Source organism: Saxophila tyrrhenica (assembly GCF_035928015.1).
Source record: "Saxophila tyrrhenica strain CCFEE 5935 chromosome Unknown scaffold_1, whole genome shotgun sequence".
Classification (NCBI taxonomy): Eukaryota; Fungi; Ascomycota; class Dothideomycetes; order Mycosphaerellales; family Extremaceae; genus Saxophila; species Saxophila tyrrhenica.
Window position 1 is genome coordinate 1494952 of NW_027041733.1, and position 12763 is coordinate 1507714.

Below are 12763 nucleotides of genomic sequence, written 5' to 3' on the forward strand. Positions count from 1 at the left end.
TAATTGTCCTCCTGGTAGCGGGCACTTCCTCAAAGGGCTACTGCTCTGCTTCTGGTGACTGTGAGAGAGGGAATGCGGTCGGTCCCTACGTGAACACTGTGCGGCTGGACGGACTCACGAAGGTGACGTCTTGGGGTCCGTAGCCATGCGTGAGCACGTAGGCGGGCTGCCTCTCGCACGTGTCGTTAGCCGTGCCTAATGGTCACAACGCAGGTACACTCGAAAACGGTCGCCTACCGCCAGCGCATGCACCAAGGCTGTGCCAGCATCCTCGCTTCATAGGCAGCGCCTTTTGTGCAACGTCAATCAAGCTGCGACGGCGGCAAAGAGTGGGTGACTTTCATTCATGCTGCCCTACTATATCAGCTGTGCGAGCTTGTCATTCTGCTACAACGTTCTCACGTTGTCTTTTCATCAAAGACCTCAAGCAGCGCACGTGTACAATCGTGCAGTGATCGTCGAACTAGACAACTGCAATGTCAAGCAGTGCGACCCTTGCCGCTCCCCCGATAGCCGCGCGACGTGAACGGCGGTGGTTCTGCAACGAGGTCTGCCCTACTTGCTGGCTCTGTATGGATATATGACATGCCTCTTCATTACGGCCTGATTCACCGGCCTGTCGCTCGTTCTACGGTGAACAGGACCTCGTTGTCGGTGAAAATACCAATTTCGTCTGCGACAATATGGTTGCTCGTACTCATTTGGCCGCCCATCTCGGTCGACCAATCTTGTACGTCCCACTCAAGTCCTTCTGTGGTGATCACTGCCGGACCGTAAAGCGGTAAGATCCCAATGTTACGCTGGAGCAGGCCCGACTGCAAAAGTGTATGGATTCTTGTCGAACCTGGATGCAAGATCGTACTAACACTGGCCTCCGAGAACAGCCAGAACCGTATACCAGGATGTCGGACTGTCTGCTCTCGGTACAGCTCGCCTAACAGCCCGACACCTTGGTCAACACGTCCGCCGATGCTGCCCAACACGAGCATGGATTCGATGCCGGGAAGTCGTTCAATCACTTTGTTCATCGCCTTGCCGAAGTCGGTGCTGTACTGATCTGGATCCTGGGAGACCTCAACCGCGAGACTCTCGTACACGCTTCGTGTTCCATCGCTCAATGAGTCCAAGTCGCCATGAATGATATCTGGAAGTGCCTGCTTTAGCGCTGCTATCTCGTCCAGTCCAGACTTGTGGTTGGTGAGGAGGGAGTACAAGCGGTCTGCGCCGCCATCCGCGCAAAGGCAAAAAGATGCATGGTTGTATAGTCGGTAGAAGTAGTCGTAATCGGGAATGGGCGAATTTAAGATGACCAGTGCTGTGCGGCCGGTAGTAGGATCTCGTCGTGCTTTCAAGTCTGGCTCCTTGAGGTACTTCGCCGGCCATAGCTCATCCTCCACTCCATCGCCATGTAACATTGTATGAGTTGCTGCGATGATCTTCACTTTGTGTTCCTGAGATGACGCCAGTAGCGCGACTCGGCTGGCTCGGATCAGCCCTAATTGTCCTTAAATGTTGCGCTTTGACTTTCAGATTTCCAATCCATATGAGCCTCGTCAACCACAAGTCTCTTTCTTCACAGTCTTTACGTATCAACCCGCGATGTTCAAGTCAGTCGCGCGCATCACAACAGGCCCATCACTCGGCCGAGCACTCCCAAAAGTACGCCCATCTCGACGATTCGTAAGCACCGCGCCGCCACACCACCAGTCGCGGACGTGGAAGAGCTCGGCGACACGATGGGGTCTTGCAGGAGCGCTGGTGTACTATTATAACACTGCTAGTGTGTTTGCGGAGGAGCCGGCATGTAAGTAGCTACGATTGGGCAGCACAGGTGGAGTGAGAGACTGATTCAGTGGCAGATGCTGTCCATGCGCCACCAGAGACACAGCACGAACGAGAGACATACCCGACCGTCGAGGCAGTCGCAGAGCAACGGCGAAGCCAGCCCAAAGCATCACTCGCGCCCGATTCGCACCCTTCAGCGGTAGCAGCTGCTCCAGATGCGGAATCCACAGCTCAGGGCTCACCTGAAGCTCTGGAAGAGGAGGCAAGCCAGCAGGGAGCGTTCAACGAGGAGACAGGCGAGATCAACTGGGACTGCCCATGTCTAGGCGGCATGGCATACGGACCTTGCGGCGAGCAATTCCGGTCCGCATTCAGCTGTTTCGTCTTCTCGAACGCTGATCCGAAGGGCGTGGATTGCATCGAGAATTTCAAAGGGATGCAGAACTGCTTTAGGGAGCATCCCGATGTCTATGGAGCGGAGCTGGAAGACGACGAGGCGCCGCCCGAAGAAGGTGAAGAGCCAGCTTCGATGGAGGCGAGGAAGCCTGCGGACGAGGGTGCGGCAAAGAGCGCGGAGAGCCCTACTGGAAGAGGATCGCAGTCGGAGACTTCGCGACAGCAGGCAGTTGGTTCGACACCATCACCTCAGGTACACCAGGATCAGGCTGCTACACCACCATCATCGCAGGACGACGTTCAGCAGCATGTGGACGCGTCGAAGGCGGAGGACAACCTCGTCCCAAAGTCATGGCATGATGGGAGGTAAAATGCATTGTACAACAGATGTAATAACGATGTACCATAGATACACTGTACTCTTCCACTCATCCTGATGACATTGCAATTACTCGCTGGCATACCGGATTGCACCTCGGGGTGTTCTTTGGACTCATCATGTACATCATATCCTACAACTTGCTCTTAACATCATTATCCTTTGCAATCTCGATGACCAGCTTTCCGAACTGGCTCGAGTTCTTCATGTCCTCGAACAAGCCATTGATGCCGTCGAGGTTGTCAATGCCACTCACGGACCGCGAGATGACAGGCTTCAGGTTCTTTTGCTCCACGAACTTCACCATATCCGCAAACTCTTTCCTCGAGCCCATGGTCGAGCCTCGTACTTCGATGTTCTTCAACACCGCACTCATCAGGAAAGGCATCTTGGGAGACACGGTCATGCCGTAGATCGAGATCACGCCGCCGGCCTGGAACATGTCAGCGCGTAAATCAGCATACAATAAACACCGGCAGCATACCTTCAGCATTTTCGACCCCTTATCAACAATGTCGCTCCCGGCTCCATCGATGATCGCGTCCAGCTGCTTCCGGTCCTTCGGCAGCATCTCCCTCAACTGCTTGTCCCAGTCCTTCTCCTTGTAGTTCACGCCACCCTTCGCGCCGAGATCTTTCGCCTTCTTAATCTTCTCCGCGTCGCCGCTCGTAACATACACATTCGCTCCTGCGGCAACAGCAAACAAGAGCGCCATAATAGCCACACCACCACCAATGCCAGTGATCAGAATGTTCCGCCCAGGCTTCGCATTCCCCGACTTCACCATCGTCGCCCTCCACGCCGTCAAGCCGGTCAATGGCAGTGCCGCAGCCTCGACACTCGACAAATGCGTTGGCGCCTCTTCCAGCTCTGCGGCATCGATCGTCACAGTCTCACCCAGCGTACCGAGCGGGTTCATCTTTGTCCCTCCCAGAATCGCATAACCTTTCGGCGACTCAGGCCCCTCGAGATCGTCTCTCCATCCTGTCCCGGGGTTAAGGATGACTCTCTTTCCAACCCATTGCTTTGCTTTCGAGCCCGCGGAAGCAACGACACCGCAGCCGTCTGCAAGCAATGGGACGCCGAACGTGATGCCAGGGTATAAATGCTGACGGAGGAAGAGATCACGGTGGTTGAGAGCCGCGCCGGTCATGCGGACAACGACTTCATTTTCTTTGGGCGCGGGATCGGGGAGGTTGATGAGGTCGAGAGGATAGTAGACTTTGCCTTGAAACAGAAGGATGAAAGAGTTAGCCGGTGTCCCATCAGATACGGTAGGGTATGAGCGCCGAACCTGGTTTCCCTTCTACCTTGCGGATGGCTATTGCTTTGGGCATCTTGACGGGTTGTTGAATAGTGGTTGCAGGAAAGAGTATGGATGCTGTAGGACTGTGGTCGATTGCATGCACTTTTGGACTCCCACTCCACCGAGCTCCAGCTGGACTACCGAGGCTCATGGTTGTCATTCACTTGCCAAGGCCAACAGCGTCATTCCAATCGATTAATCGACCTCGCGAGTGGTAGAGTGGCACGAATGTTCACCTTCTGTGAGTAGTGGAGGCTAGCGTCCCGGTACTCGACCGAGACGTTGGGATGTAGTTCATGACTCCTCTTGCATACCGTTTTATTTATACCATGCTGATATCTAAGCTCTCGACAATGCAAGCGGCTCACTAGGTCAGATTGAGCCATCTAAGAGATCTTCTCAAAGAAAATGACCGCCTGCCAACGAGAGTCATGTGGCCTTTTTGACCGCAACCTCGTTCCAGAGAAAATATGCCAGATGTGCCCACGTGGTCCCTTCCAGTCTCTTCTTGTCCGGTCATCCATGCATCTCGCCCATGTCACCGGCCTTTTAAGGGGCATCTCAAGCGGCCCCAGAACCCTCCACGTCCCAAGGGTTCACAGTGGTGGCACAGGGTTCCGCACCACCATCGTCGCACTGTAAGGTTGGCGTTCCGACAGGTCCTGGCCAGTCGTCGGCATAAGCTGAAGGACCAACATCTTCGGGGTCCGTAGCATCGCAGAACCCGACGTTGACGTTGTAGCCGCCTTGGTCGTCCGCGTAAAGCCTTCCCGAGACCGGGCCTTCGTCTTCCGAGCAGGACTGCCGTTCGAGTCATGTCAGTCGACAGACTTGGAGAACCGACTTTGCTAGGGGTTGGAATGACGTACCAAGAGTATTGTCTCCGCGACCGAAGAGACCCATACATACATATTCACCGTAATGTCGGCATCTTGATCGTTGCAGACCCAGAGTCCGCTGTTATTCTGCAAGGCCGTTAGACCACGGTAAGGAAGAGAGAAGTGGCGTTTCCTACTTCGCATCTGGCGCGCCAGCAGGACCTCGCTTTTATTGTCGGGTCTGAGTCCGAAAGTGGAGGTGTATGGAATGCGTAGATTGCGTTCCTAGCATCATTGTAGTCCGCAGTGTCCCATATTCCGCAAGAGAGCCTGCTTGTAGCGTCATCTGATTTGACCTGGACAGGCATAGGTCAGTGCAAGACCAGCGTCGTTCCTTGGGTCGTCCTCACCAAAGCAGGGCCAAAGGCGGCAACGAGGGCGAGTAAGCGGCCTGAGAAAAGCATCGTCACAGTTTGCTGTCGGGAGAACGCTGCTGAAGAAAGACAACGACCAAATTATGGTGGAGTAGCTTTGCAGCGACCGTGTTTGACTAGGACGGAGTAGTAGTCGGGCTGGACATGTCCCTTTATACTCCATTTGCCCAACCATGTTTCGGTCTAAACTCATGTCCTTTGGAAAGTGACGCTGGAGGATCACGAAGTGGCAAAGCTCATATTGCAAAGGAATCTCCAGATCCATGACGTTGCAAACCGGCATCCTTCACGACAGGGTGACAGGGAAGGCCGGGCTGGTCCCTGGAGCGGCGCCCAGCGATGGGCGACACGTAAGGTACAGTTGATGATCGGCGACACAAATATAGCCTCGTTGCGGCTCTGTTACAGGCATCGATGCTCACATTGCCTTCTGGAGCCCGACATGCTGAGAGTAGCAGTACTGACAAGCCCCGATATACTTCGCTGAGCAGGCAGGTGGAGCATTGAGCGATTTGTGGCATCCTGTTGTTTCTTCGCATTAGCATCTTTGGCATCTCTCTCGAAACTGGAAGACTGAGAAGCACAAACAATGCTTGAGGTCGAAGGAATGTTTCGTGATTCCACAGTCTTGAAGATCAGATTAGTGTGGCGGCCATCAAGGAAGCGCCAACCGCTGGTGGTTTTGCTACCTCTCCATCTGGCCTTTTCGCGTCTTTGCAGGTTTCGGCGAGCCTTTTCCGGGGGGAAGGCGCGTTTAAGCATTCTGGTTGATTCCAAAGTTGTGCCGTCAAAGTCAAAGAGGAAGAGGTCTGACTTAGGGTTACCTTAGGTAGTTGTTTCACTTGGCGCGATCCCTCCTTTGCGTGCCGATCGGCGTGCCGGGCGAGTCTCTCACTTCATTATTTGAGGTTTGACCTTTTTAATGAGGCAGTTGAAATGTCCCTCACCATGAAGCTGTACAGGTACACCCTCCCCGAGTCTCCGACACGCATGGTGACACGCGCACAGCATAGGAGTTGATATATCGAATCCGGAACGTCTGCACCGTCCAGTGGTTCCAGCGATCCGGCGTCCCATACGGAATCCGGGTAGACGTTTGGCGCACTGCCAATAAGACTGGAAGTCGTACCATCCGACCGCTCTACCTGTGTATTACGCTGTGGAAATGAAGGGAAGACGTCCGAGTTTTACCTCGCCAGCCATCTCACCAACCTGCGAGCCTGTCCAGCTTGCCGTCGCTCCACCACCCGTCCTAGGCTCCCAAGTCGCCGACAGAGATATCGGCCCAGCGAGGCAGATGAGCTGTGTTCTCACAAACAGTGACAGCCTGCCGAACAGAGTTATGTGGCCTTCTCGGATGTAATCAATCCGGGGAGGAGACTGCCAGCTTGCTCTGCAGCCCCCGTTCACCGTCACTTGCGCAGGTCCCTCCCCAGGTCTACCAACGACATGCAGGAACCTCTTTCTTCCGCAGTCGCTTCTTGGATCTCTGGCTTCTCCCATCAGCCTTTGGCCGCTTCATCCAGCTCTGGCGCACACCCTGCCGTGACAAAATACGCTCACGATCGCGTGCTATGCACACTACCTCTCCTCTCCCTCCTCGCACTAACCAGCAAACACGGTGGATATACCTGGTGTTCTGGCTAAGGGCGTCGTCCAGTAGAATGTGCGTGATAGCTCGATCGTCCATATACAAGGGGCGCGAAACGAAGCCGTAAAGGGGCAGACGTGGGCAGTCATCCAACTGACAGGAAATGACACTGATGCCTATGACCTTCTCCAAGAGTGATAGAAAGCTGGAGCATGACAACAGTAGCAACTTGCGCGAAGTGGTGGAACCTTTGGAACCGAGAAAGACAAGCACGTAAAACCTAAAGGGTCACGAACAAGTCCAGCGTGATGATATAATTGGGAAGACTTCGCGGCCTCATGAAAAATCGCACAGCTTACCGAAAGTACTTACAATCGTGGTCGCTGTGACACTGAGCCGCAGCTGTCATGTCGTACTTCCAACGGCCGGTAGATATTCGATGGAGGAGATCCTGTCGTATATAGAAGTCGTCGAGGAATCGAAAGAGGGCACTGGTAAGACTTGGGGGAGACCACGAGTGCCAGGTTGACCGGGTCGAGCGACAGCCACGGCCTGGAGACCCCAGATGCGCACTGAGCGCGACGAGTCTGCGGCTGGGTCGGGTGGCGATATGGACTACCATCCTCATCGCCTGCCGTAAGCCGACGTGGTGAGTTGATGAGTTCGTGTCTTCCCCCTCGCCGAAGGTCTCCTACTGTGCTTTGGCATCGTAGTCTGGCGGAAGAACGTGCATGTGCCATCACAAGTTGAGGATGAATGTCGAAGACTGAAGAGTGGACGCGGGAGAAAGAAGCTGGAATCGTCCTTCCCGGGTCTAGCGTGCCAAGCCCGCCCAACGGACCCTGAAGCACGATTTTTTCAATCGACGCCAGCCCATAAAGCCGGCCCTCACCGACAACATTCCTCCTTCCTCACCTCTCTCACACCACCCATTCCTTACACCGTGATACCCTTCACGACCACCTCTCAAGACTCGACATAGTCTTGACAGCGACTACACACCACACAGCAGCGTCCAAACCGCAGGGCGCATAGGCGGCACACGCCACTCGAAACTTCACCACACCTCTCCTCCGCTCACTCACACACCACCATGGCTCCCTCCCTCGAGGAGTCGACTCACTCCGAGTCTCAGATCAAGTCTGAGAACAAGCAGTCCGTCAAGGTGCTTGAGGAGCTGATGTCAAAGCTGTCCGTGTCCAAGAGCGCAGACGAGGCGAAGGGCACCGCGCAGGAACTGGCCGTCTTTATCAACGGCGACATCGAAGAGAAGGATGCTCCTACGAAGGCGGTTGAGTCTCTTAGAAAGATGCTCAACAATAAGAAGGACGCCAACGCCCGGCAGGTGGCCTGCGAGACCATCGCCATCGTCGCGCAGCACTCCGATATCTCGCCAACTGTCGAGCCATACCTGGTGCAACTCCTGCCGAACGTTCTTTCAGCCGTTGGCGACAAGATGAACCCGGTCAAGATCGCAGCACAGAGCGCAGCCATTGCAATCACCAAGGCGGCGAACGCCAACGCGGTGAAGGTCGTCATTCCTCACTTTATCCACTCGATCCGCAACGCCCAGAAATGGCCCGAGAAGATGACCGATTTGGAGTGCATCGAGACTCTCTGCGACAGCGCCCCAGCTCAGACCGGTCTCCGTGTGCCAGATCTCCTTCCCGTCGTCTCCGAGGCGATGTGGGACACCAAGCCCGAGGTGAAGAAGAGGGCATATGTCACCATGGAGAAGCTGTGCGAGCTCATCTCCAACAAGGATATCGACCGATTCATTCCGGAGCTCATCAAGTGTATCGCCAAGCCAGAGAACGTCCCAGAGACTGTTCACTTACTTGGCGCCACCACCTTCGTCACCGACGTCCACGAGCCCACTTTGGCCATCATGGTCCCACTTCTCGAGCGTGGTCTCAAGGAGCGTGAGACTGCCATCAAGCGAAAGTCCGCCGTGATCGTCGACAACATGTGCAAGCTGGTCGAGGACCCACAGATTGTTGCTGCTTTCTTGCCACGCCTGATGCCGCAGCTCGAGCACAACTTCAGCAACTTGGCCGACCCCGAGGCTCGCGAGAAGACGAAGCAGGGTCTCGAGACTCTTACTCGTGTTGGTGATGTCAAGGACGGCAAGATCCCAGAGGTCTCGCGTGTTGGCGACATCGACACTGTGTTCGCAAAGCTCAAGGATATTGTGGGCGGCGATGTCGCCACCAAGTTTGAGCCCATTCTTACCTACATGGCTGCGATCGGCGGTCAGCTCATCGACGAGAAGGACAGCGACAACACGACCTGGACTCTCGCTCTTTCGAAGTACATGAACGCGATCGTTGGCGAAGAGAAGGGCACTGGCTTGGTCGATACTCTGCGCAAGCGCGCCTCCCCACTCGCTGCCGACGAGGACGAGGTCGAACCAGACGAAGAGGAGGGCGAGGACCTGTGCAACTGCACGTTCAACTTGGCCTACGGTGCTAAGATCCTGCTGAACCAGACGCACCTGCGCCTCAAGCGTGGTCAGCGTTACGGTCTGCTCGGCCCCAATGGCTCTGGCAAGACGACACTCATGCGCGCCATCAACAACGAGCAGGTCGAGGGCTTCCCTAAGCAGAACGAGGTCAAGACTGTCTACGTCGAGCACGATCTGGATGCTGCGGACACCGAGATGACGGTGCTCCAGTGGACCCAGATGAAGCTCAAGCAGGCCGAGTTGAAACTTTCAGACGACGAAGTCAAGAACACGCTCATCGAGTTCGGTTTCGTGGAAGAGCAGCTCATGGGCCCAATCACCTCCCTTTCCGGTGGCTGGAAGATGAAGTTAGCCCTCGCCCGCGCTGTGTTCGAGAAGCCCGACATCCTCCTCCTGGATGAGCCGACCAACCACTTGGACGTGAAGAACGTCAAGTGGCTCGAGGACTACCTCACCACATCTCCCTGCACCTCGATCATCATCTCGCACGACAGCACGTTCCTCGACCACGTCGTCCAGCACGTGATTCACTACGAGCGCTACAAGCTCAAGCGGTACCGTGGCTCGCTCAGCGAGTTTGTAAAGCGTGTGCCATCCGCCAAGTCTTACTACGAGCTCGGTGCCTCCGATATGGAGTTCAGATTCCCCGAGCCCGGTTTCCTCGAGGGTGTCAAGACCAAAGCCAAGGCCATCATCCGTGTCTCGAACATGACCTTCCAGTATCCCGGCACCGCGAAGCCACAGATTCAAGACATCACCTTCCAGTGTTCGCTCGGCTCGCGTATCGCTGTCATTGGTCCCAACGGTGCCGGCAAGTCGACTCTTGTCAACGTTCTGACTGGCGAGCTCATCCCGACTTCTGGTGATGTCTACCAGCACGAGAACATCCGTATTGCGTACATCAAGCAGCACGCTTTCGCTCACATCGATCACCACCTTGACAAGACTCCGTCCGAGTACATCCAGTGGCGCTTCCAGACCGGCGAGGACCGTGAGACCATGGATCGTGCCAACAAGATTGTCACTGACGAGGACAAGAATGCGCAAGAGAAGATCTACAGGATTGATGGCTCGCAGCGCAAAGTCATTGGCATCCACTCGCGTAGAAAGCTCAAGAACTCTTACGAGTACGAGTGTTCGTTCTCGCTGGGCGAGAACGTCGGCATGAAGAACGAGAAGTGGACCCCGATGATGACCAACGAGAACCAATACCTCCCGCGTACCGAGCTCATCCAGTCGCATCAGAAGATGGTGGCCGACGTCGACCAGAAGGAGGCCCTTGCCAGCGGTCAATTCCGCCCGCTCGTTCGCAAGGAGATTGAGGCCCACTGCGCCAACTTTGGCCTCGACGCCGAGCTCATCTCGCACTCCCGCATGCGCGGTCTCTCCGGTGGCCAGCGTGTCAAGGTCGTGCTCGCCGCCTGCTCGTGGCAGCGTCCTCATCTGATCGTGCTCGACGAGCCGACCAACTACCTCGACCGTGACTCCCTGGGTGCTCTGTCCAAGGCGCTGAAGTCGTTCGAGGGTGGTGTCATCATCATCACGCATTCCGCCGAGTTCACCAAGGACTTGACCGAGGAAGTGTGGGCTGTCATGGACGGTCGCATGACGCCTTCCGGCCACAACTGGGTGCAGGGTCAAGGTGCTGGGCCTAGGCTGAAGGGTGACGAGGAGGAGGAGGAGAAGTTCGACGCGATGGGCAACAAGATCGAGTCGACGAAGAAGGCGAAGAAGCTGACGAGTGCCGAGCTGCGCAAGAAGAAGAAGGTGAGCATTCTCCATCTTTTCCTTGATCACATACACGTGCTAACTTTATACCAGGCGCGCATGGCCCGCAGGAAGGCAGGCGAGGAGGTCTTCTCCGATGAGGACGACTAGATGGCTCGCCCCCACGGGTGATGTGGTCTGGTGCTGGTCTGGTTTTCGCTGGGCTGGGAGTTCTGCATCGCAACGACATGACGCGTCTTGAGCAGCATTTGCAGGCGTTGAGCGTCGGAAGCTTCTTCTTCAAAAGGCTTGTGGACGGTTAGATGAATAGACGGCATGCATGATTGTGGTTTCTGCTTCAAGATCGGCGTTGCATGGGCGGGTTCATGGGTGCAGCTTGGTCTCCTGTTATGATTCCCTCGAGGTTTTCATAGACTCAGAGCTAGATGGTCTCTCTCTGTTGCGGAGCATGAGGCAACAAATGATATGTCCAAAACAACTCTTGTCTCCGTCGTTTGGTTTGCTTGCCGCTTTCTTCAAGATCGCTTACTCGCTGCGTGTCTCATTGGCCTACATCCGTGATGCTCCGTGGACTTCGGTAAGACGGAGTGGCGAACGGAGGTGTACCTGCCGCACGCTCCTACGCAGCACGCTCCCCAAGCGCACGCTCTTCTACCGTACGGCGCAAACCCGCGATGCTATCCGCACGCGCGAGTAATGGACGTCACCGGACAGTGTCTAGGCGACTTACCTCACGCGCACCGTCCAAAGATGCGTCTGGACTTGCTCGCTAGGAAACGTCAGGCATACCTTTGTAGGGCTTGTTCCTGATCGCGAGAGAGGGGTGGCGGTGCAAGGTCGCATGGTTGGCATAAGGGTCTGCAGTCGGCCCAGGAGCTGCTGTTGTGGCAGTATCTGTCGTGGTGGTGGACGCCTGGCCACGTTAGTAAAGACATGCGACGGTTGAGACTGGTACTACTGGACTCTCCGTGCCTCAGCCTTCATGTCCATGGACTCGCTGTCCTCCATCATGACATCCTCGTTTGCGGCTCGCAACTCTTCCTCCGGCTTCGCCTTCTGCGGCTCTTCTCCCCCTAGCTCCCCCTCTTCCGACACTTTCTCCTCTTCTTTAGAATGGCGCCTTGGCCTGTCCTCTTCCTGCCATCCCTTTATCTGATCAAGGTCCTCACGGAATCTCGTGCATTTTTCTCTGAAGAACAGAAGATCAGCAAGTCTCAAACATGCCGCTTCGACCTATGATCGCTTACCTGTTCCCCCTCAGATTCCGGATCGCATCTCGCCAAGGTTGACCTGTAAAAGGCCCTCAGCAGACTGGTACCACTCTTCCGCCTCGTCCCAGCTGCTGGACGCCGAGATATGCAACGCATAGTTCTTGAGCCTCCAGAATGGCGGCAAGGTTGGGTCGCCTAAGTTATGCTTGCAAGTCGCTTGACAGCCGTAGAAGTCGTCCTTGTCGAAGAGATCTGCCGCCTGCGGTAAGCATCTCAGTCAGCTACTTTGTATCGCTATTTGGAAGATTTCCAAACCTCGAGGTAGTCTTTAGCATATTTGGTTTTGACTGGTTCCAAAGGAGTCATCATTTTCTGAAACATCCACAAAAGAGGAGGTGGTCGAGACTTGAGGCTCTGGAAGATATTAAGAAAGAAGGCGGGCGGAGGTACCTGTCAAGGTAACGCGTCTTGGTGAAGACGGCAAACACACATGCACGTGTTTAAGACTTCACGCCGCGTGGTATCTATTACAGTGTGAGAGAAAAGTGCATCAATTTACAAGTAGTGGTACACAACATATCTAGAGCTGAAAACAATTAAATGCGCCGGCCTAGAGATCTGAAGTCTCAGTGGTCGCAACATTACCACCAG

The 12763-nt window shown here is 55.3% G+C and overlaps 6 protein-coding genes across 6 annotated transcripts; 2 read left to right on the forward strand and 4 right to left on the reverse strand.

Annotated features, from left to right (window-relative positions):
- Positions 1-608: 608 nt before the first annotated feature.
- THI80 (thiamine pyrophosphokinase) lies at positions 609-1415 on the reverse strand (the record flags this gene model as incomplete). Its single annotated transcript, XM_064797931.1, has 2 exons — positions 609-815; positions 867-1415. The coding sequence occupies 2 exons, from the start codon at positions 1413-1415 to the stop codon at positions 609-611; spliced, it is 756 nt and encodes a 251-aa protein (XP_064664165.1).
- A 184-nt stretch (positions 1416-1599) lies between these two features.
- On the forward strand, positions 1600-2551 carry MIA40 (Oxidoreductase; the record flags this gene model as incomplete). The annotated part of the gene is made up of 2 exons (XM_064797932.1): positions 1600-1804; positions 1860-2551. 2 exons carry the CDS (start codon positions 1600-1602, stop codon positions 2549-2551), a joined length of 897 nt encoding a protein of 298 aa, XP_064664166.1.
- A 142-nt stretch (positions 2552-2693) lies between these two features.
- Positions 2694-3897, reverse strand: LTR77_000668 (uncharacterized protein; the record flags this gene model as incomplete). The annotated part of the gene is made up of 3 exons (XM_064797933.1): positions 2694-2993; positions 3045-3787; positions 3855-3897. 3 exons carry the CDS (start codon positions 3895-3897, stop codon positions 2694-2696), a joined length of 1086 nt encoding a protein of 361 aa, XP_064664167.1.
- A 530-nt stretch (positions 3898-4427) lies between these two features.
- On the reverse strand, positions 4428-4888 carry LTR77_000669 (uncharacterized protein; the record flags this gene model as incomplete). The annotated part of the gene is made up of 2 exons (XM_064797934.1): positions 4428-4667; positions 4736-4888. The coding sequence occupies 2 exons, from the start codon at positions 4886-4888 to the stop codon at positions 4428-4430; spliced, it is 393 nt and encodes a 130-aa protein (XP_064664168.1).
- A 2914-nt stretch (positions 4889-7802) lies between these two features.
- On the forward strand, positions 7803-11051 carry TEF3 (translational elongation factor EF-1 alpha; the record flags this gene model as incomplete). The annotated part of the gene is made up of 2 exons (XM_064797935.1): positions 7803-10940; positions 10995-11051. The coding sequence occupies 2 exons, from the start codon at positions 7803-7805 to the stop codon at positions 11049-11051; spliced, it is 3195 nt and encodes a 1064-aa protein (XP_064664169.1).
- Positions 11052-11855: 804 nt separating this feature from the next.
- LTR77_000671 (uncharacterized protein) lies at positions 11856-12478 on the reverse strand (the record flags this gene model as incomplete). Its single annotated transcript, XM_064797936.1, is given in 4 exon segments — positions 11856-12134; positions 12149-12191; positions 12214-12371; positions 12428-12478. The coding sequence occupies 4 exon segments, from the start codon at positions 12476-12478 to the stop codon at positions 11856-11858; spliced, it is 531 nt and encodes a 176-aa protein (XP_064664170.1).
- Between the last annotated feature and the right edge of the window lie 285 nt (positions 12479-12763).